Source organism: Gadus morhua, chromosome 22 (genome assembly GCF_902167405.1).
Source record: "Gadus morhua chromosome 22, gadMor3.0, whole genome shotgun sequence".
Lineage (NCBI taxonomy): Eukaryota > Metazoa > Chordata > Actinopteri > Gadiformes > Gadidae > Gadus > Gadus morhua.
The window spans coordinates 17,662,613-17,687,284 of NC_044069.1; the positions used below are offsets into that span (position 1 = coordinate 17,662,613).

Here is a 24,672-nt window from a genome sequence, read left to right on the forward strand (position 1 = left end):
ACGTCCTCCCGTGGGCGCGGTGATAAATTCAACCGCTTCTCATTCACGTTATACGAATCACTGCCACCTATGTAGACGTAGCTTACTTTTATGACAGGAAATCTTAAATTGTCGGGATCCGTTTGTTCTTTTCTTTAACAAATTTGAATTCAGTGGTTTAACTACCACGGAAAGGTGTTTGGTTTATTTATAACGGAATCTGACAGTTCACCGACATGTCTAGAGTTGCTGATGTTTCCAAAATCCGGCAGGAGAGAATGAGGGAGATCAGTTTGCGGGTGAGTTGCTCTCTGATAAACCAAACATTCGGGCTTAAATGCGTGATAGTTATTATCAAGGTAGACTATTAATTGGCGAACTTCGGGGCAGGGGAGCAGGTAGGCCTGTGCGCATGTTAGGCTGCGTGCGGATGTGTCAGGGCTGCTGGAGCGCGTGTGTACAACACTCCCTTCGAGCTTATTCCTTTTTCAAACGTTTTCTTTCCATTTTGGGGCTCTGAGTCACACTGAAACTTTCCAGTGTGCGTTCGTGAGTGCGCGCGCGCGTGCGTGAGTTCGCGCGCGTATGTGCGCGCCACACACTTATTTATTTAAAGTTGTGCTTGTGCTTAGGATGTCCGTTTTATTGTGGAAGAAAGATGTATATGCATTTCTTGTCTATACTTCAGAAAAAGAACACAATACTAAAAAGTATTCAGATGGAAATGCAAAGCCAGCTGTATTTCGTGTTGCTGATAACTCTGGATTTGATCTACTGCTATGTAATATTCTGATGTGTGTGTGTGTGTGTGTGTGTGTGTGTGTGTGTGTGTGTGTGTGTGTGTGTGTGTGTGTGTGTGTGTGTGTGTGTGTGTGTGTGTGGTTGTGGTGTTTGTGTGTGTGTGTTTGTGTGTGGGTGTTTATGTGTGTGCGTGTTTTTGTGGGGTGTGTCTGGTGGTGGTGTTTGTGTGTGTGTGTGTGTGTGTGTGTGTGTGTGTGTGTGTGTGTGTGTGTGTGTGTGTGTGTGTGTGTGTGTGTGTGTGTGTGTGTGTGTGTGTGTGTGTGTGTGTGTGTGTGTGCGTGCGTGTGTGTGTGTGTGTGTGTGTGTGTGTGAATGTGGCGTGATGGTGAGGTATGTGTGTGTATGTGTACATCTTGCTATATGATCAAAATAGTCCCATGTTGCATTACATAACTTTATATATATATATATATATATATATATATATATATATATATATATATATAATATTGCCCAGCTGTCGAAACTGCAGAATATTAAACTATCCAAGCGTTGCCATAGAAATGTGTGTGGGCTGGTGTTACCTCGCAGTTGTTATATTGTCCCGAATAGAGTGGAAGATTTAGAATTCAACCTCAGAAAAGTCCTGCAGACCATCCATTCCATCTGTCCCTTTCTCCCTTCTCCCTCTGTCAGACCACAATGTATTGTCCTATTACGGTCGTTTACAATATAGTAACAGCCAAAACGTTTTGATTCACATTTTTATTTCATTCCCATTTTACATTTCACATTAAATGACTACAGCTAGCAGTGATACTTTACGCATGCATCTAGCTGTGATGCTTTACACATACATCTAGCAGTGATGCTTTACACATGCATCTAGCTGTGATGCTTTACACATACATCTAGCAGTGATGCTTTACACATGCATCTAGCTGTGATGCTTTACACATACATCTAGCAGTGATGCTTTACACATACACCTAGCGGTGTTACACATGCATCTAGCAGTGATACTTTACACATACATCTAGCAGTGATGCTTTACACATACATCTAGCAGTGATGCTTTGCACATACATCTAGCAGTGATGCTTTACACATACATCTAGCAGTGTTACACATGCATCTAGCAGTGATACTTTACACATGCATCTAGCAGTAATGCTTTACACATGCATCTAGCAGTGATGCTTTACGCATGCACATAGCTTTAATGCTTTACACATGCATCTAGCAGTAATACTTCATGCATGTATCTAGCAGTGATACTTTACACATTCATCTTGCAGCGATCATGTACACATATAGAAACTCAGTGATAATCTGGGCCAATAGCACAGGGCCTGCATACAGCCCACGTGCGTAACACCCACACTGGAGCTTGGCTGGTCACAACGTTTTTCCCCTGGTTTTTTTACTGTTGTGGAGCAGAAAGGAACATTTGATACAGCAGTTTTACTACCAACACCAAACCAACATTTCAAATGCTCCTATGCTTCATATCGATGGGACCAGGCGATGTACGTTCTCTTGTTGAGGGTAGGGTAGTGTACTTATGTATTTTGACCAGGGTATAAATATTGACCAAAGATGGCTGTACAGGGAGGATGGCTGCTGCCTGGAAGCCCTGTCTCTGGTGCAGGCCTACACATAACACCGAAAGCAGTCGTGAATGGCTTTAATGTGTGCTATTCGCCCAGTAGCCACCATGTTTAGCCAGGAATGATTTGTGTTTAAAGAGCCAATGATTACTACGGCCCACATTTCTTAGCCAGCCTAACTTCTCCTTTTATAATAGTTCATGTGATGATCACAAGACTCAGGGCCAGACGGCTGAATGGTAGCCTTCATTCCTGAAGAAAAACAGAAAAACATCTATTGTGGAAGGAGAGTCGAAATTGTTATGCACATTATCTTCTGTTGACAGGGGGTGGGTTAAGTCATTTGGAGATGTATTTTTATGATTCGCAAACTTTTTGAGTCAGATACACTATTATCTAGTCATCTATAGTCGAGGCATTTTAAACATGTTTGCTGTTGCTGATGAATTTATCAAGCCATTTCAGATTGTGCAACAGCCCATTGTGTGTACATTTGTCTGCTTGTGGTACACCCCTCCCTTTTTGTGTTGCCTTGGTAACAACTTCCTTTCCCTACTGCCGCTTTGAAAAGAGGAAGTCTTAGCTTCCTCTGCAGGATACAAACAAAGAGTCAGCTGTCAATGCTATATCATTTACTGAGTGTGTGTGGATGTGTGTGTGTATATATATATATATATATATATATATATATGAAATCATTTTAACTTTCAAAATGCCTCAATCGTTGCCATATAATTACGATTATTGATCATAGATGTGAACATTTTTTGTACCAAAAACATTATGGCTGATAAAATGTAATCTTATCTTATCTAATATATCATCTACCAGTAAGGACACGATGGGCAGGTCCGACTTGGGACCATAAGGAGGTAATGGAGCCTTATGGACTGACTACGGCTAGCTGCTGTCAGGGTCATGTCCAGAAACATTAAGCCACAGTCAGGAACAGGAGGCCCGATCCAGAAACATTAAGTCAGGAACAGGAGGCCCGATCCAGAAACATTAAGCCAAAGTCAGGAACAGGAGGCCCGATCCAGAAACATTAAGTCAGGAACAGGAGGCCCGATCCAGAAACATTAAGCCACAGTCAGGAACAGGAGGCCCGATCCAGAAACATTAAGTCAGGAACAGGAGGCCCGATCCAGAAATATTAAGCCACAGTCAGGAACAGGAGGCCCGATCCAGAAAAAGGCCAGCGTCCACGGATTCAGCATCTCAATAGACAAGACAGGGACCCAAACAACACATTGAAACACAGATGAGAGAAGGGAAACAAATGAGTTTCTGAAATATATATATTTACATTTGTGTACGTGCTACACCATGTATAGCTTAAAAGAATGATTGGGAGCCAATGATGTAAAGGAGAATGTACTTGCATTATCCAGGCTGGACAATGGACCATCAGAGTAATGTGTCCTACACTAAACAAATACATGTTTTAATAATGAGATGTTGATAGCAGTAGTTGAAAAGGCCACCCGATGCAAACGGATGACTCACTATTCCTTTGTATGTAATTAAGGGCTATACATTTTTTAATCATATGTGAATAGCTGTGTGTGTCACCTGCTATAACAATAGATCGATTCCATAATGAGACCAGAAGGATTTAAATGCATACTGGTTTCTAAAATGGCTTGGTTATTTGTCGTCTATATACCTCCTCATGCTTATCATTCCAGTGACAGAGAGCTGAAAACCTTTTGCATCCTTGTAGAATAAGGAGAAGGAGCGCATGAGGGAGCGAGAGATCGAGGCCCGCGAGCGAGAGTCCCGCTACAGCAACGGCCACCTGTTCACCTCGCTCATGGTCTCAGGCACCACCCTGTGCTCCGCCTGCAATAAAAGTATAACGGCCAAGGAGGCCCTGAGCTGCCCGAGTGAGTAACACCGGTTCCTCGTTACTGTGTGTCTTGTGCAACGCATGTTCATGTTTTACCCTGAACCATGGAATGGCATTGCGATGCACCAACTAAGCTGAGTGTCTAAAGGATGAGCTGATGTATCAGTCTGAGGTCAATCTGAAGGTGGTTTTGGATCTCCAACCTAAACCGTAGAAAAGGGATGTTGGTCAATGTGACCCAAAACGACCCATATGAGCATTTTTCTTGTCCAGCACCCCTATCTGCTGGTCGAATAAACCAGCAATACTTCAAGTTTCTGGTTTCTGCAAAAGCAAAATGGATGACATTGACTTCTACCTCGGTGAAAAATGTTAATGTAAAGATAGCTTTTGGCATTAAAAACCTGGGGTCTGTTTTATATGACTGAAGGCTGCAATGACATTTAGGATTATCAAGTTGATCGCTATATTACTACAGGAAGTTATCATCATTTATGGTGGCCTAAATTGACTTGGGAGTAAGCTAGCTCACTCTTGGCTGTACTTGACCATTAGGTTATCTGCTAATTAGATCACTTTCTGTAGGGCTACACCCCCGGTGTTGATCATTTAGGTAGTCTTCAATGCCCTCTTTCATACAAATGAGGTCTCTAGCTTTCGTCAAAAACCCTTCTGTCACTAATTGCATCTCTTTCTGTAGGGCTACGACCCCCATGCTGATAATTTTAGGAGTCTTTGAAAATCCCTTTGTCCACCTTTTACTATTGATTCCATTCATGATTAAAAAAGATGAATGTTCAAAAGAGTGCAGAGCAACAGTAAGAATAGTTTTTACTACGCTAAAACTTGTATGAAATATGTTTAGATTTTGAAATGGCTTTGTTAGCTTCTCTTTCTTGAGAAATGTTGGGAAAGATATTTCTCAAAGACACAAAAACAAAGCAAAGAAAGCTTCACGCTTGTCGTTCCTGTGTTCCTTTTTCTTTTCTTTCCAAGCATGCAACGTCACCATCCACAACCGTTGTCGAGACTCCCTGCTCAACTGTGTCAAAATGAAACAGCGGGTATGAGACAATGCAAATGATCAACCTTGAGCTCGACTGCTTCTCTTCCACCAGTAAACTCGTCTCACTTTTGACTTCATCATCTTGCTTATGTTCTATGAAAGTTAATAATCTCTGTCAACACGCAGTCTGTGTTGCATAACACTTCCTGTGATCTGTCTGTTAACACCTTGCAGCAGCAGAAGATGGTACAGACGCGAAATAACTCATCCATGCAGAACGTCAACCTACGCACTAAAAGTGAGTCCTTTTTGACACATAGCATTCACCTGCCTGACATTTAAAAGGGACGCCATATTGCCCAGTTCCTTTAAACTGTCACCATAGCCGATTCCACATCAGCGGCGACCAACTTTACGGTCATCGTATCACGCCCTGTCTCGTCGGCTCACTGTTAGTAGACATTATTACTGTCTCATGATAAGACACTGATAAAGTGGGACAGAACTACAGCAAGTTATAGATAATAAAATAGAATAATATTTTATTCTATATTAGACCAGGCGTCAGACCCCCTGACGGCCTGGTCTCGGGCCCCCGGGCAGTCAGGGGGCCCAAGATTGTCCAGGAAAGGGAAGTCTTGGGGCCCCTGCTGGAGCTACTGGCCCCGCGCCCCGACCCTGGATAAGCGGTTTGAAGATGAGGATGATGAGGAGGAAAATACAGTAGAAGCAACACGGAAAGTAACTCCCCTCTGTGTTCCTCCGCAGCCACGGTGAGGCGGGAGCGGCCCAGCTCAGCCATCTACCACTCCGACAGCATCCGCCAGTCGCTGCTGGGCTCGCGGAGGGGCCGCTCTACCCTCTCTCTGGCTAAGAGCGTGTCCAGCAACAACATCGCCGGGTGAGTCCTGCTTTGGGATCGTCTTGTCTTCTAGCTTAAGGGGGGCAGCTCAAGTGGCCCAATCTACCCCTTCCCCCTTCCCCTTCCCCTCCCCTTCCCCTTCCCCTTCCCCTCCCCTTCCCCTTCCCCTTCCCCTTCCCCTCCCCTTCCCCTTCCCCTCCCCTTCCCCTCCCCTTCCCCTTCCCCTTCCCCTTCCCCTTACCCCTTCCCCGTCCCCTTACCCCTCCCCCTTGTTTTGGAGGGGTAAGGGGTAGAAATGGGATTGGGCCTTAATGTTACTCCTCATACTGATGCTTTAAGGAAATAGAGCATAGCATAGAATCAAATAATTGTCTTGGGCACATGACGGTATCGATCTGAAGGTTGATTTCAGGCATCTCTGAATGTTGTGTGTGTATGTGTGCGCTTTGGCTGTAGGAATCTGAATGAGGACTCTCCGATGGGCTTCCGCAGGATACTGTCCCAGTCCACCGACTCGCTGAACTTCAGGAACAGGGCCGTCTCTATGGAGTCACTGAATGACGAGGGTAGGTGATAAGACCGCTGCCACCTTTACCAACGACTACACATGAGAAACCCATGAAACGGTCCAAAGAACAGACAGCGGACCCAGTGTATACTGTACCTGCGGGCCACAAACAATGGTATGTAATGCAGGGTTAGGATGCCTATCCTTCATCGGTATCCCATCAACACACAGCCAGAGGGCAGAGTCACGGTCAGTTCCCAAACCGCCACCAAGCAACGGCCATTCTAGAGGGTGGGGAGAGTGGAGCAGATCTGATTGGTCGATGTTCTGTGCATGGAGGCAATATTTCATGTTTTTCCGATTTTTTATGATTTATTTCGATTTTTAATGTGATTTGTAATATATTAAAGAAACAATCAATAAATGCAGACTTCAAAGGGATCCCTGGGGAGCTTACATGCATAAAGTATATCGCTAGTATATCGAGGAAGGCGAGATACAAGAAAGGACGTTCTCTCCAAGTCATTAACATGGGGGTACTCACACATAGCAAGGTGTGAATAGTGACTCATACAATTTTTTATTGCAATCCAATGCGCCTGGCTAGAAGTTACATCACTCAGCATTGGACGAAACCACCAACGTTTCGAAAGAAAAAACATGGTTGATCTTTTGCTATTAGTCAACCTGGCAGAAGTGCAGCTATAATATACAATATACATAGTTAAATAAAAACATAAATATACAGCAGAATACAAAAATAAATATTAACAACAGCAATGTGCAAAATGGCCATACAGTCAGGGTTTCCTGAGCTTGTCTTTTTCATATTGTCCCCGTATGTTACACCGATCCAGTGTACTGACATGGTAGGGGCCCGAACCCCTCCACGATGTCCAGGGGCCCGAACCCCTCTACGATGTCCAGGGGCCCGAACCCCTCCACGATGTCCAGGGGCCCTCGCAGTGGAAGACATGTGCTCTGCTGGTCCTCAGGACGTGGGAGTCCAGACCCACCATGATAGTTAACGGGGTTCCTGTCTGATGGCGGATCCCCAGTGATGAAGTCAAGGACATGTTGGCCCCTTCAGGGAATGGCCGATGCTTGTGGGAGACCCTGAGGGCTGTGACAAGTGTCCATACTTTGCAAAGTAGGATCCCCACGCGATGCAGGCTATAGTACATCCCAGCACAACTAAAATACACTTAGAGCGTTAAGCCTTATCTTACTGTAAATAAGTAAAAAAAAAAAAAAAAGACCTAAATATGGCTACAAAATAAGTGCTTACCCCTGTGAAACGTCCTGTTCCATTCTCAGTTGTGATGGTGTTTCTGGTTCATCGGAATCCAACACATGACTCAGTATCCGTCTCAGGCTCAAGTAGATACTGCTGACCCATGACATTTTTACAGACGATGTTTGAAGTGGCATGGGACTCATGGGCTTGAGATGTCCAACATTCATTGAGCAGTTGACCAGTCACAACAGAGTGGGCCTTCTGACCGATCAGAGAAGACTGCGCTTTTCGTAAGGCGGGCCTTAAAGAGACTTAGTGTCTCTGACAAAGTATGAAATAGTTTGCTGCAGCAATGTACAGTGGGAGAATAATAAGGTGTATTTTTAACATAACATTTTATTAAAAATCATATTGCAAAACATGACCCCTTCAATATACATCTCCGACCCGGCTGATCAACTTGGTCTTGAAAGACTGAGGGTAGGGGTTTGGTTTGATTCCCTTCCCCCGTGTTGTGTTGGATACTGCATACTTCCTCAAAGTCTTGAACAGTCACAGTTGCTATCATTTGTGTGGCCTGGCTGTCACGTAAGTGTACGGTTATCAGAGGCCAGCTAGAAGCGAAAAGAGACAACCTATTGAATCTGCTCGAAGGAGTCGAAGATAATCGATTATGTGAGATTCATATAAATTCATATATAACTCATAATAACATAATTATGAGTAAATCAAGAATTTCTTGATTTAAAAACAAGCCCTGGTTTTGCAGTGTAACACATGGTTTCCAGCGACGTGTTTCCATGACAGTACTCCTGTTCTTCAGGAGAGGCCTACTACGTGTCCATGCTGGAGGAGCTGGACATCGAGGAGCGAGACTTCGAGGCCGACTCCTGGAGCATGGCGGTGGACACCAGCTACCTGCAGGCCCACCGCAAAGACGTGATCAAGAGGCAGGATGTGATCTACGGTGAGAGCCACGCTTCCCCCTCTGCTTCTCGTCGTTTCTTTGAATGCGTGTGACGCATCCGGTGATGATTACAAATGGAGGGGAGCTCATGTCTTGGATCTCCTCAGAGCTCATCCAGACGGAGCTGCACCACATGCGCACTCTGCGCATCATGGACCACGTGTTCCGCCAGGGCATGCTGGAGGACGTGGGGCTGGACCCGGGCACCGTGCACGTCCTCTTCCCCTGCCTGGACCAGCTGCTGCTGCTGCACTCTCGCTTCCTGGCACAGCTCATCCTGCGTCGCAACTACAGCCTTCAAGCCGGCTCCACCTACAACTTCACCATCCTGCAGCTGGGCGACGTGCTGCTGGAGCAGGTGAGGGTCCAGGGGCCACGATAAGGACAAGGAGTTTGCTTCTTCAGCGGTTATGGATGGATGGATGGAAGATCTTTTGAGCTTTATTGGAGCGCTACTACGCTAAATCCAACCTCATGTGAAATGTGTGCGCGTGTTTGTGTACGTGTGTGTGTGTGTGTGTGTGTGTGTGTGTGTGTGTGTGTGTGTGTGTGTGTGTGTGTGTGTGTGTGTATTTGTGTGTGTGTGTGTGTGTGTTCGTTTGTATGTGTGTGTATACGTTTTTGTGTGGGTATATGTGTGTGTGTGTGTGTGTGTGTTTGTGGGTTTGTTTGTGTGTGTTTGTTTGTGTGTGTGGGTTTGTGTGTGTGCGTGCGTGTGAGTTTCTGTGTGTGTGTGTCTGTGTGTGTGTGTGTGTGTGTGCCTTTGTCCACCAGTTCTCAGGCCACTGTGCAGATGAGATGAGGAAGACGTATGCCGAGTTCTGCAGTCGCCACCTGAAGGCTGTCAAACTATACAAGGAGCTGCTCGCCAAAGACAAGAAGTTCCAGTACTTTATACGGGTTAGTATCGAGGCAACCATTTTGAATACATATAATTATGTTACATGTACACCAACACGTATGGGTTTCTGTCATCCTCAAGGTGTGATGTTTTAAACGATAGCTCCAGATTGCTTTAGGGATACTCTCCCCGATCATGCTGTGTTTTTCCCTCTCTTGGTTCGGTGTAGCGGGTATGTCGAGGGAACCTCTTACGTCGGCATGGTGTCCAAGAATGTATCCTGCTGGTCACCCAGAGAATCACTAAGTATCCCGTCCTCCTCCAGCGCATCCTGGACAACACTAACGGTAAGGCTGCACTCTGACGCCCGGCCAGAAAACACACACATGGTGTCCAAGAATGTAGGGTGTCCATGTATGGTGTCCATCTATGGTGTCCATGAGTGCACTCGGGTTCCCGTGTCCACCCTGTTTAGATTAACATTCATGCCAAGAATGGTATGGTGGGACTTATTTCGCATGATATAGGATGTTAAAGACAATGAAAACACGGTATGTTTTGCTTTGAAACAAACCTTTTTCCCTATTCTCTCTGATGAGTGCACAGCGATGAATTAATCAGGAGGACAAAATGAGCTTCATCATCACTTTGGATGGGGAAGCTTTGAGCAATGTTTAAAGTCCTGTCTGCCCGCTACCCTCCCCTGGCCTGCAGACAGTGAAGAAGCGTTGGTGCTGGCCCAGGCGCTCTCCTCCATCAAAGAGCTGCTCAGCTCCATTGACAACCAGGTACGCTGATTCACAAGGATTATTATCAAATGTATCAAGGTTTTTGTAAAAACATATGTTGACAAAAAGAAGAAACTAGAAAAGATATATACACCATATGTCAACATCATTGATCGTTCAGGTGGACGTGATTGAAGGTCTATTTAGAAAATCATGTCAGTGTCAGTCTGTATCCTCACTAATAACTCTTAAGGCATTGGAAAGGTGTGGAAAGGTGTACTCAATTAAAGGAAATCCCCAATCCAACCTCATCTGTCTGTGTGTGTGTGTGTGCGTGCGTGCGTGCGTGCGTGCGTGCGTGCGTGCGTGCGTGTGTGTGTGCGTGTATGAGTGACCCCAGTCCGTTAACCCGGACTGAGGTCACTGCAGACCTCTCCATCCCCTTTAGAGTTATTAGTGTGAGTGCCGACATATGATCCACACCAGTGACCCCGTTCCTCCACCCCGTGCGCCCCCAGGTGGTGGAGCTAGAGCGGACCCACAGGCTGCAGGAGATCCAGGCCAAGCTGGACCCGCGGGCCGAGGCCAAGGTCCGGGACGGGGGTGTGTTCCGGGCCAGCGAGCTGCTCCGCCGCAGGCTGGTCCACGAGGGGGCGCTGCTCTGGAAGAACCCGGGGTCCCGGCTCAAAGGTACGGACCCCCACACCTGGGGAATCAGCCAGGATGTGAAGCAGCGTCCTAAGATTTGTAAATGTCGATTAAATACGCCTAACGCTGTGTGTGTGTGTGTGTGTGTGTGTGTGTGTGTGTGTGTGTGTGTGTGTGTGTGTGTGTGTGTGTGTGTGTGTGTGTGTGTGTGTGTGTGTGTGTGTGTGTGTGTGTGTGTGTGTGTGTGTGCGTGTGTGTGTGTGCGTGCGTGTGTGTATGTTTTTTTGTGTGTGTGTGTGTGTGTGTGTGTGTGTGTGTGTGTGTGTGTGTGTGTGTGTGGAAACACAGATGTGCAGGTTCTACTAATGGCAGATGTCCTGGTTTTCCTGCAGGAGAAAGACCAGCGGTACATATTCCCAATTCTGGTAAGAAACACATCTTGATCTCTGTTGCCTTTGAACATAACGATACCAGAAAGGATCCGCAAAACTGTCGCAAGCAAACTAGAAGTAAGACCAATTTATCCATCCCTAATTAATAAGTCTCAAATCAATGACTAGTGAAGACTTTTGGGTGAAAGTAGCTCAGGAGGGAGAGCGGGTTATCTGCTAACAGAAAGGTTGCTAGTTCGATCCCCGGCTCCTCCTAGCTAGAGTGTCGAAGTGTCCCTGAGCAAAACGCCTCACCCTAACTGCTCCTGACGGGCTGGCTGTCTCCCAGCGTGGCTGACTCCGCCGTCGGTGTGTGAATGTGTGCATGAATGCTTGTAAGTCGCTTTGGATAAAAGCATCAGCAAAATCCCCTAAATGTTAAATGACAAGGGCTTGCTCACTTCTGCCTTCTTATTTTCTCTCTCGCCTCCTTTCCTTCTCCCTCTCCTTTGATTCCTGCCCCCCCCCCACTCTCTCTCTCTGGCTGTTCAGGATAAGGACAAGTCTACCGTGCTCTGCCTTCACGGGCTCATCATACGAGACATCGCCAACCAGGAGAGGGGCATGTTCCTGATCAGTGGCTCTTCCCCCGCGGAGATGTACGAGCTGCACTGCGCCTCCAGGGAAGATAAACACATCTGGAAGCGGGAGATCCACCACGCGGTCACCAAGTGGGTACATTCTCCCTCTGTGTTAGGCTTTAAGGGTTATAGGGGTCACGTTGGAGAGAGAGCAGATAAGAGTGGAAGAGCGCCACATTTTCAAAATAAAACCCAAAAACATCCCCTCGCTCTCCATTGATAACTGTTGGTTTCACACACCTTGGATTGACAGGTGGTTTCCATTCAGTGTTATTCTCACACACTATGGCGTTTCTAACCAATTACACAAAATTCCGGTCTTGCTTACGGCTAATTCAAATGCATTGCATCACCATGAAAGTCCCGAAACTAAAAAAATCAAAATAAAATCAACTTCTTTAAAAAAAACAACATGGGGATTCCAGGGGCATCTCAAAGTAGCCTAGTCCTTCTAGATAGTCATTCTGGCAAGAGAATAAACTATTTAAAAACATAACCAGACAGTTTACCACCACAAGCGAATTAACCTATCCTATCTCCAGTCATACATATGTATGACTAATATATATATATATATATATATATATATATATATATATATATATATATATATATATATATATATATATATATATATATATATATATATAAATATACATATATATATATATATATATATATATATATATATATTAGGGCTGTCAAGCGATTAAAATATTTAATCACGATTAATCGGAAAAAAAAAAAAAAACTTTTTTTTTTTTTTTTTCTTTGGCTCAAAACAAAGAAGCAGTAGCCTGACTGCTATGTTCAAATGACATTTGTTCAAAGCAGTCGTTTAATTGCACTATAGGCTCTTTTTTTGTATCGTCCTGTTTTGATCAGTGTATATGCCAATGTTGTTATCATTAAAAATCATTTGCACAAGGCAAGCCGATGCACTTCACCATGTTGATAAGAGAATTAAAATGAGAAGAATTATGGGACAAAAAAATCAAGGGATATTTAGCATAGAAAAATAATTTGTGATTAATCGCGATTAATTAGAGTTAACTATGACATTAATGCGATTAATCACGATTAAATATTTTAATCGCTTGACAGCTCTAGCTTATACTGATCAAAATATTTGTACCATCAGGATGGTACAAAAAAAAAAGCCTATAATGCAATTAAACAATGAACATCCAAAGATATGCCTTGAACATAGCAGTCAGGCTACTGCTTCTTTGTTTTGAGCCCAAAAAAAAAAAAAAAAAAAATAATAATAATTTTTAAAAAATAATTTGTGTTAATCGCGCGTTAAAAAAATTAACGCCGTTAAAATTGGTTTGCGTTAACGCCGTTAATAACGCGTTTAACTGACAGCTCTAATATATATATATATGTATGAAATAACTTGAATGGAACTTTAGATGTCTGGGGATAATAAACTGCGTATTTCTGTATATTAATGTGAAGCATTATGAAAAAATTTGCATGCGCTATAAAGCATATAAAAAAATGTGTCACGGGTTATGCACGCATTTTCCCTTACCCTCTGGCCTAAGCCTCGGATATTTCATAAATCTAGAAACGCCCCTGCTCACCACCTGGAACTTATACCTGTCTCATCTCGGATTGCTTTGCATTGTGTGCAGGCAGGCGGTGTTTCTGTCTGACTCTCGATTTCTGGTATCGATTTCTTTATCGTGTGTTTGTTGATCACTTTGAGGTGAAATGGCCTAGGCCTCATAACAATGAAGAAGACTGTCTATGAATAAGCACCCTTCCGTATGTGTTCCTTCACAGCTGCCCTTCGCGAGAGGAGTTTCCACTCATTGAGACTGAGGACAAGGCTCTTCTGAGAAGAATCAAAGGTCAGAAATCACAACCTAAAAATGTATCATACATACTGTATATGTAAAACATGTAATATATGCAATGTCTTTGATTTAACTCACAAAATACAGTTTAATTCATCTACATCCAAAGTCAAATCTTTTTAATCAAATTGGCTTTAAAGTTGCAATGGTGAATGTTGATACATCACCCCTATAAATAGGTCACCAAGATTTCTAGAAACAAGTTTGTCGTTATGCGACACACTGCCAGTAGATGGCAGGATCTCCCTATATTAACAAATGAGTGTTTGCATAACCACATGTGTCATGAAAAGGCTTTGGTACATGTTAATACGAGTCGGTGTTCCCTGTCTCCTGTCCATGTCTCTGGTTGGAACCCTCTCAGCCGACATCCAGCAGAAGGATCGGGAGGTGGTGGAGCTGCTCCAGGAGCGGGTCACCCTGTTCTCCGACCTGGCCGAGGTGACGGGGGCGTGCGAGGTCCCGCTGCCCATCAACACGCGCAACCTGTTCAGGGCCAACACGGCGCAGGCACCGCGCGCTGAGAAGCTGCTGCTGGACTCCATCGCAGAGGGTACGCAGTACGCACACAGGGACGGGGACTCCACTGCTCCAGGGGTCTGGGCCAGGGCTCCAAAACCCTTACTGGTCCAAGGACCGGCATGTTCGTGGAGAAATTGGATGACCGGTAGTCAATTGTATTCCCCTAATTCTAGAGCAAGTCTCAGGCTCCCTTCACCACTGCAAAAATATTGAATCATACAATTAAGAGAGAAACACAAGAAAAGTCACATGAGACTTAAATAAACCCTCAGAACAATTCACAAAATGTTTCCCTTTTTCTTCACTACAAAATAGTGCATGGAGTCTATGTGTTGGAGGAACTTACATGACTCATATAGCCTAAGTTATAAAATATGACATAATCATTTATTTTCGGGTCCACGACCGGCTCCGGGGGGGTTTGGGTATCGCTGGTCTAGGAGGGACACAGGCTCTTCTGTTATCTTCTGTTGTCTCACCTCTGGTGTCACATCGCCCCCTAGTGGACATGCTGAGCGAGCTGCTGCTGGGGGTGAGTCTGGACATCCCCCTCTCCTACGTGACCGACTGCCCTCACCATCACATCGGAGCCCACGTCATCAGTACGTTCATGTGATGTGCTCCCGTCTGATGACGTAAAGAATGAGATGTGGAGCAGCCTAATCCACGCCACACTTTAGTGGTTAGGAGAACAAAGGGCTCTAAGTGACTGAAGTCTTTCCCCATGTTCAGATGGTCAGGAGATGATGGCCAATGGGGAGAATGATTCCTCCGCCGTGAAGGTCGGTACATGGCTGTTCAGCTTTCTGTCCTGCAATCCTTTGCTTTCCTTTTTATTTATTTATTTGTATTTATTATGTTTACTTTTGAACTTAAAGTAATGCATTAAAGGTTTATTACATGGTGTTTTACCCGTGGCATTGAATCCTAAACTGTGCTTGAAATCCTCAATTTTAGTTGAAGCTACATTCATATTTTTTGTTTCTTTTGAAGGATCCTAAGCAGAATCGAGACAAGCCACGGAGTGAGGTAAAGTGGTCAAGGCTTTAAAGAAGTGATTTAAAGACAGACGTTGTGCAGAGAGTTATCTGGAGGGTTGAGTGTGGTGCGTTCAAAGCCTCCCCTGTTCCTCTCTTCCAGGATATCTGCCATCGGCTCATGAACCTCAGTGCCTATCTTCACGCTCTTCAGGTGGGTTCTCTGGGATCTCGGGGGGGGGGGGGGGTAACAAATCCAAGCGTGAATCGTTTTCTACAGTTTGTGGATTTTCTTTAAAAGAGAAAGAGAGAGAGATGACAGGTCTTAACTCCATCACTAAACCGTTCCCTTGCCCCTCTCCGTACCCCAGGGGGCCGTCATCAAACAAGACTCCATTCTGGAGCTGTGTCTGTGGCAGGAGGGCCCGGGGGCGGGCTCCCACGCCGGCCGGCTGTGGCGCTCCCTGTCGCGGGAGGCGGGCGCGGGGGACGGCGGGGCGGGCTCGGCCCTGGGGGAGCTGGCCCTGCTGCAGAGGCAGCACAGCCTGCTGCAGGAGGAGCTGGGCCGCCTGCGGGGGGCCGAGGGCCGGCTGAGGGACAGCGAGAAGGCCCGGGCCCAGCTGGAGAGGCAGGTCCGCGGCCTGGGGGGCCCCCAGGAGGGCCCCGGGTCCACCCAGCAGGTGGGGACGATGGATGGTTCTCCAAAGGCTGGACGATGATAGTCCATTATTGGGTTACAATGGGAATTTTTGCCCTATCAGTATGGAGTGTATACGTTTAAATAGGGTTGGGGTTGAAAAGCATTGGCTTTAGAAGTGTACAGTTTTAGCTCGTCAGCAGTATGAATGGAGACGAGGGTTTCCTGGATTTCCACTGGACCCATCCCGGCCGTTCTGGTTTGAAGTATTGAAGGCTTCCCCTGAAATTTGACATAAAACAAACATTGCGTAGTAAAAACATATGAAGTAAAATTGACGCTTGCAATTGACGCTGCTTAAAAATCACCTAATTTTTTATATAATCCTCACTCCAGCTAGTGCCCCCAGAACACTGGAGTGGGTGATATGTTCTGACTAGGATCACTCCTAAGACTGCTCCGGGAGCAGACAGTCACTGAGTCCACAGCGGTCTGGAATGAGTGCTTGAAGACCAGTTGATCCTTTCCACAGCGCTGCAGACGTTTACTGCACTGCAAGGTCCTAGTCCCAATTCCCTTATGTCAAACCCCTACTTAATAATGATCTATTAGTTATTACGACCCAACAATGTCATGAAGGTTCGTTATAGTTGACAAAGGATTAGAATCCTTCATAACCAAACAATAAAGGTAAATGTTTTACCTTAATTGTTGAGAATTTGTACTTTATGATTGAACCAACTAGTCACAAGAGCGTACAATGAACGTTTGCCAGTTTGCAACGCCAAACGTAAGTCAGCAACAGTGCTACTTGGGAGAGTATTCCAAAGCCCTTTTAGTAGATGCATTTTTAAGTGCATTTTTAGTGGCGGCTGGCCGATAGAGAACACTACGTTGCAGCCCTCTCTGGAGAAAGTGTATTTAGATTTTTCTTTTATAAATGTATAAAGAAAAAATAATTACTTATTTTAAGTATGTGTGCATATAAAATGCACAAAAACGTGTAACACATATAATATAAATCATTAGTTATGGGGGGGGGGAATTAACAATCTGGTTATTGGTATAACAGAAAAGCCTGGCCTACGACCCACGCAAACTTTGGCAAGAAATTCATAATAAGAGAGGTGAAATGTCTCAACATATTCAGGGTGCACCCACCCATTTGTTATGACATTAGATACAACCTTAAGTGTAAAACTACTCCCAATTAATTATAACCTCTATCTTACCAACAGTTGACGATGCATACATTCAAGCTAGTAAGTAAGTGACTTAAGTAAATTGAGTATTAATTAATTATTAATTTAGTATAGCACCTTTAGCAGAACATGATTTGCAGAGGGGTTCACTAAAGTGATTTTGTCTTTTAATTAGACCATAACACACTGCCTGGGACATGAGCCCAGTCAGAGGCCTTCAGCGTTGCAGTCAGGGCAGTGTGGTTGAAATGTGATGCTTCGGGGAGTTCACAGGTTCTTCCCTTCCGTGTTCCTCCCTACTTGAGACGATGGTTGTCGGGTTAGTTCTGTTAGGAATCCCCTTCCCCCCCCTGAATCCCTGATCAGATGACGAGGCCTGGTGTGCGATGCTCTTCGCCCTCGCCTTCACCACCAGCCAGCGTGGCCGCCCCTTTGAGGATGTCAGTGCATCCTGAACCCTCCTTCACGCCCTCCTTTGTCCAAACAATGTATGATGAAGCCTTCCTGGAGGGTGCGTGTGTACCAGAGCCTGTCCTCATGGTAGCCACAGACCAGCTCCCTTCCATCCTCTCCGTCCATCGGAGCATTGAGCTAAGTGATAGGACAGCCAGGGCTGCACGGTCTAGGCCTTGACTTGAGGTGCGTTCAGGATGCTGTTCAGCTCCCTTTGGACAGGCATGGGCACCCTATCTGGTCTGCAGGGCCTGGAGAGCAGCAGAAAACGGTGTTGGAGAGTGCATGGAGGTAGCTAGTGGGTGCTGGGGAGTCGCACATGATCCATCAAGACCTGGTGCTTTTGTTTGATAGATAGTTGTGGATCCCCAGTAAGATGTCATTGCCCTCTCCCTCTTACATGTGGCAAAGTAAGGGAGCTTGGGTCAGGGCACTTCTTCAGCTGTGCCCACGGGAAGCTCCATACATTCACCCGCTTGTTGTTGGGTGAGGGTACTACCAGGAACGGTTGATAATGTGGGTAAAAGAACAACAACTTAGCATAAAGTATAAAATGACCGGCTGTCTTGCGCATGCAACGCTTTTGACTGCAGATATTTCCCAGACGAGACACGTTTCATTCTTTATTAAATTCTAGAATATTCTGGAAAATAGGTTTCCTAGTCAGGGGTTTGGACACTAGAGAAATAAAACTGTGTATTTTATTATTCAGCATTGACTAGAGTTAGAATATCAACTATATTTTTGTAACATATGGGACATTAAAATAATATTTGAGTGTAACTTCTTCCTTCTATGTTGACTGAATTAGTTCCACTCGAAGCAAACCTCAAGAACGGACGAGCTGGACTCCTGCCGGGACCCCCACGGCGCATTCGACGAGCTGCAGGACTGTAGTGATGCGGAGGAGGAGGTGCTCTCCGACGACGACGAGAGGAGATCGTCTGGCCGCTCGGAGAGCCCCAGGGGTCAGAGTTCACACACACTGTTCACACACACTGTTCACACACACTGTTCACACACACTGTTCACACACACTGTCCCAGCTCACACATGGTCCATCTCATCGTTATTATTACTGAATTAATCAATCATCAATGAGGATGTACTTACACTTTTCTCACGGTAATTGTAATACTACTCTATCAGCAGTGATCGCCTGCCCCACTTTGTTTGATTAAAATGTGCTGTGGTTGAGTCTCATGGTTCTCATCTATTTGTTTGACTGCTGGCCAATGCTATGGATCAGAATGCATGAGAACCATCAGTCAAATCATAGTATGGTGTTTTACTGAATTATGCTATTTGACATACTTAATGCTCTACAAAGCACACCTGCACACTTCTTTTTCTTTGTTCTTCTTTTTCTTTGAGAACACATATACACGCACACACACACACACACACACACACACACACACACACACACACACACACACACACACACACACACACACACACACACACCACACACACACACACACACACACACACACACACACACACACACACACACACACACACACACTTGCAGAACAAGTACCTGCAGTACCATTCAATCAATGCCTTATGTAAGGCATTGATTTTTGTGGAGGAAGGCACTGGCTCTTAACAGTTGCACTGGAGACACGGCACTGTGTACCATGTCTCCTGAAGTCACATGGTACACATTGAATATTTACCCATTGTGCATTCGTGTTGCTTCGTATTCTTTCCTGGGATTCCACGCATCAAACGTCCTTCAGTCTTTCTTGATCTTTCTTTCCCTCTTTCTTTTTCTGTATCTCTCCAGAAACAATTGCGTCTTCAGGGTAGTATTATATAATCAGCTGTGTTATGCTAATAATAACAATCAGATTTGGCTGCTTTACATCCAAGCTATGAGCTACAGACACTAGAAGTGTGCTATGAATCAACAATAAATGAACAAAGATTAACGTTACACCGATGAAATACCACCAATAATAAAATGAGTTGATGTGTTTTTCAGATCTTCAGGATATTCCAGAAGAGGCTGAAATTGGTGTAGAAATTCGCTTGCCCAAAATGTCTGCCTGTTAAAAAGCCCTTCCAGACGGCTGAAATCCCCTATTCTTAATCCTGTCCTCTGCACATTAGATGGGTTCCAAAGAAACGCAGCCCTGAAGGAGCTCCTCTTCTGACTGAAGTATGAGGTTTCATGATCTGCACAGGTAGAGTTATTTGTGCAGTATTTTCTAGGTTGTGTAATGTGTATGTGTCTTCATTTTGGGTTGATACTTCCAGGCGTCTCTGGTCTGATGAGTATGTGTGGTTACAAGGGAGGAATTGCTAGTAAAGCTTTTTATGCTGTTGCTAATGCTTTGTAATTTTTTGTGCATCTAATCAATGAAAGGATGAATAAGGGGAACACTTTTGGTGCATATCTGAAACATACTTAAAGGTCCAGTGTGTAAAAGAGAGGTGGCATCTAGTGGTGAGGTTGCAGATTGTAACCAACTGAATCCCCCCCCCCCCCATCCTTCCCTTTCCAATAACTTTGGTGTCCTGTACTGGCCTGTATTGTGGAAGATGTCCTTTACTGGCCTGTATTGTGAAATGTGTCCTATACTGGCCTGTATAAGGTGTCTTTTTCTGCCCTGTATTAGGTGTCCTGTACTGGCCTGTATTGTGTAATGCGCCAGTAGTTACTACTTAAATTATGTAATTAGCTACGACTGCATCGGGTAGGCAAATGTCAGTGAAGAGGATCTTTGGTAGATGTACAACTCTTAGCAAGACATTTCTTCGGAACATGTTCTCTCTAGAGCAGTTTGTCCTTATCGGGCTGCTGTAGGACCATGGCGGTCCAACATGGCGCTCTCTTTGGAAGAGGACCTGCTCCCCACGTAGATATAAAGGGCTGAACCTAAGGTAACGACAGCACAACGTTGCTCATTTTATTGGGATTATACACTAATAAAACCATACTTAGGAATGGTGTGTTACCTATTCTGCCATGTCCTTTCAGCTAGATGCCACTAAATTCTACAGACTGGACCTTTAAGATAAACCAAATATTCTGTATGATTTTGCAACGAAAACTATAGTACTTTGCACAAACATAAACAGCTGAGTTCCGTCTTTAAGAAATAATTCGCCCAACAATGTAATATTCTAAAATCCCCTTACCTGCTCTTGAACCGTTCAAAGTATTCTACATTTAGGAAATATTATCAATTTTTTAGCACAAATGTGTGCGATTTGTAGATATCTATGATTTCCACTGACCTGAAACCCCAAACGCCCTGCGTGAGAGAGCAGTGGCCCCAGGTCCAACCCCGCGTGGCCCGGAGGCGGGCTCTAGGTCTTCTGCATTGACCAACTGAAAAGGGAAAAGGGTTTCCATTTTGATTCCCATTCCGACATCTGGAAACGTAGCTCTGTGATGTCATGGTTGAAGCCATAATTTATACACATTTATATTAGGGTGAATTATTCCTATTTTATTGAGGTCATGACATTTTACTGTTATGTATGCATCCTCAAAACGTGAATGTAAACCAATAGCGTTACAGTTTAGAAATCATCAAATCTGAAACATTGATGCCAGTAAAACGCTTAGCTCCTGACTAACTTTATTAACTGGCTGGCCTTCAAGCTCTTCTAATCACAAAGAAAGGTGTTGGTGTCGGCTGAAACCTCTTTTCTTTGTAACTAAACAATATACGTGATGCTTATCAGTGTGCAGAGTATCCTTATGTAACGATGAGGGCTCATAAGAAAACAAAATGAAAATATATTTTTTATATAAGTAGTCATGTAGAAGTTTTGCATGAATTTGCATGTTATTTAGTATATTTTAGCTCATATACATTCAAGTTGCTGAAGCTAATACTTGCGAGCTATATTTGAATTGAATAAGGATGCAGTGAGGGGACATTTTGGGGGAATCTCTTTACACATCTCCCATCGTACTTACTTTAGCTTTAATACAAATAATGGTAAAAACATTTAAAATACATTGATTGAAGAATGCTGTTTTGTTTTAGTTGAACATGTGGGAAATTAATTTAATGCCAAATGCCCAACATGTAGATTTGGAAGTATTTTTAATCAAGTATTTTAATCAAGAGGATAGGCGACTTTCCCAGACGACCAGCTCAATATTGATAGTGCAGGCTAATTCAATGTGAATATGGGTGCTGTCGATCAATAGGGATTAAATGACCACAACCGGACAAGCAATTTAAATGTGAAACATACTTTGCAATACAAGTGAGCCATTAAACACACATACTAATGAAGTGGGAGTTTCATTTATTTAAAGTTTCTGTAGATTTTCATGCAGATGTTTTAAAGACCTACGTAGTGCCTACTGCTATTGTTGCTGCTATATATGCCACATAGTTCATTCCGATAAGAAATATATTTATTGTGTTCTCTATCAAGTACAACTTTTTTGATTTATGGATGACATAATCATGCTTTCAAATGTGTGTTCTTATATAGGCTATGATATTGGACAGTTTTGTTTTGGATAAACCTAGAAACTCTAGCACAAACACAAGTTATGCTTTATATGTATATTTATATGCTCCTTTTCATTCAGTGATAGCTTATGCTGTTGCATGCTGTTACACACTGTTAAAGGATGTTACAGGCTGCTACATGCTGTTACATGGGGTTACACGCTGTTGCATGGGGTTACACGCTGTACCCTGCTACACTGAGCCAACAGCGTAGCGTTGGCCGTGGCAGGGATGGTTTTCGTGTCATCGTGGCCATAAGGAATTTAAAAAAATGTATCCAAACATTCAAAAAAAACAAATGATTAGCCGAAGCTTGAAATGATGTATAATGGGCAGCCGTAGTAGATTAGCAACAAGCTAAATGTAGGCTACTACGCAAGCACATGCCTCCCCCTCTCGCTTTGGACTGGTGACTGCATCGTGTAAACACAGAGCTCTTAATCTGATTTAAGGAGTGAGGAGATGGACGCAGACATTTGGGTTGACTGGGATGACTTCAAGTTATTTTATTCTGTTTGCGGTGCCAGCCGATCACTGCCGCTGAGGCTAGTATTAAAATGGTGGCACCTCCCTTGCTAACCCTGCAAATGTGTTAATAAAAATCATACAATTGATATTGATGCATAGTTTAATTAAGGTTTTTTTCAGTGGCGTAAATATCGACCGTACAACCGGTGCCCCCCCCCCCGCTTGGAAGTCCTGTCCAGGGGCACAAAAAAATGATTTGCACCGGCTTTGTCTGTTATATAACATAATCAAAAAGGTCTAATAATGACAGTGAACACCCGTTTTGCTCCTTTTGCCCCAGACGCGCCACTAATGATCAAAAAGCTCCGCCACGCTTAGCTTTTGTGCTCAGTGTAGCTCCGCTTCTGACAATAAAAGGGTTTCCTTCGATTATTTTCTTTTGCAATAATATACATGTTAACTAAGTGAAAAAATGTGATCACTGATGCAAAATAAAGAGTCAAATTTTGTAAAATCCCATGTATCTATCTTTGTGTCTGTGTGAGATGTGGATGTTTGCCGATAAACTTCCTTTGTTTCTTGGGAATTACAAAAACCTTGTGAGGTCATCACTACCTGGCTTGTTATGGTGCTGCATCACCAGAATCTACTAATAGTCATAATTTGCCATAATGGTTACCGCACTGAACTTGTACATCAGCGATAACTTTTGTAAAAAAAAAATTGTCAATGCTGCCGGCTGGCCAATGAGATCAGAAAAGCGCTTTTATTATGACTGCCTGGCTATACTTTGGCCACCGCTTGGCATACTTTATCACCCTGCATTATATATTTACTGTATATCTTTAATACGATCAGAGGTCAGGTTACTATTTAGGGGCAGAACTCAAAAATGAAATTCACACACGGGCACGCAAGAGACAACACAAATACACTAACACTTGGACTTACATGCTCTCTCTTATTCTAATCCTCAGGACAATGTCAGCCAAGTGATGTCTATTAATATCCCAGCGGGGGCTTAGTGGGGAGCCATAACTGCCATCGCCACCCGCCCGGCCCTCCAGGGATTGCCCTAGGTGATACTAAAGCCTCAGTCCATCACTAGGTTAGCTCAGTAATAGGCAGGGCCACTTCTGGCGGGCCAGGTGATGGAGGCTTGGTGGAGTGGTGAAAGGGGTAGGGTTACAGCGCCAGGCATTCCTCTCTCGTCATATTGTTATGTGAGCATGCCCAGTTGTCCTTCCCCTGTTGATTCAGAGGCAGGGGCCCGGCAGTCTGTTCAGAGCACACGCTACTGAACGAAACATAAGGACTTATTTGAACTCAAAATACAAGTGAAACATCAACAAAAATCAAAAAGCAATCATGAACTTGAAACAAAGAACCATCAAATCTGATGAACTCCCAGTACAATCGCTGTTCCTGACTAGAGGGATTATGGCCCCTTTCACACATTCATGTTGAAGATATTCCACCTTTGGTACGTTCCTGTGACCCTCACATTCTAAGATGGTACATTTAGAAAACCACTAAATATCCCACATCCACTTGCGTTTGGTTTTCACCTGTGACATTAAAACAGACAGTCAGACTATTAAAGCCCCAGGCAACACGCTCAATCCAAATTATAAGTACATACTTAACCATGTGATTAGGTTTGACCTCCCGGTCATCACCCACTTAAAACCCAACCCATGTCCCCGAGTTTTTCAACTATTTGACCAATCACACACTGCACACTCACTTCCTCTTCCTGTTTGAAATGAGGGACCCTTGAGCCTGACGGTATGCTTCTTGAGTAATGTGATATATACATGTGATATATATACTTGTATGTGTATATATGTATGAGATACACATACACATATTAAAAGCACAAAGTTCTTTCTTTTGGATTATGTGGAGCAAACTCAGGAAATAATGCTTGGCCTCTTAACAATAATGCGTTTCAAACAGCTCTCCCAGTAAACCTGTGGTCTATGTTGTTTATCTCTTAGTGCTGTGTGTCTCTCTGGCTCTCACCTGTTAATCGACCATTTAATAACAAGCAGTACCATTGCATTTTTT

At 44.1% G+C, this 24,672-nt stretch overlaps 1 protein-coding gene across 2 annotated transcripts; it reads left to right on the forward strand.

The window, feature by feature from the left end:
• Positions 1–23,118, forward strand: arhgef2a (Rho guanine nucleotide exchange factor (GEF) 2a). Of its 2 annotated transcripts, XM_030346827.1 has the most exons (23): positions 1–278; positions 4,054–4,216; positions 5,176–5,243; positions 5,420–5,483; positions 5,954–6,086; positions 6,504–6,613; positions 8,616–8,759; positions 8,867–9,117; positions 9,534–9,659; positions 9,830–9,947; positions 10,315–10,388; positions 10,847–11,018; positions 11,325–11,401; positions 11,900–12,078; positions 13,780–13,847; positions 14,218–14,406; positions 14,879–14,977; positions 15,108–15,157; positions 15,369–15,404; positions 15,516–15,566; positions 15,724–16,032; positions 18,456–18,612; positions 19,635–23,118. In XM_030346827.1, exons 1-23 carry the CDS (start codon positions 216–218, stop codon positions 19,703–19,705), a joined length of 2,772 nt encoding a protein of 923 aa, XP_030202687.1. In that variant the 5' UTR covers positions 1–215; the 3' UTR covers positions 19,706–23,118. The 2 variants fall into 2 exon arrangements, with proteins under 2 accessions (XP_030202687.1, XP_030202688.1); XM_030346828.1 differs by lacking the exon at positions 15,724–16,032 and having other exon boundaries at positions 2–278.
• Positions 23,119–24,672: the final 1,554 nt, after the last annotated feature.

Bases quoted from the DNA above. Each gene is read 5' to 3' on its own strand.
- arhgef2a (XM_030346827.1), top strand. From the start codon at position 216: ATGTCTAGAGTTGCTGATGTTTCCAAAATCCGGCAGGAGAGAATGAGG. The intron at 9,948-10,314 runs GTAAGGCTGCAC...CCTGGCCTGCAG, and splicing joins CATCCTGGACAACACTAACG to ACAGTGAAGAAGCGTTGGTG. The intron at 14,978-15,107 runs GTACGTTCATGT...CCCCATGTTCAG, and splicing joins CATCGGAGCCCACGTCATCA to ATGGTCAGGAGATGATGGCC.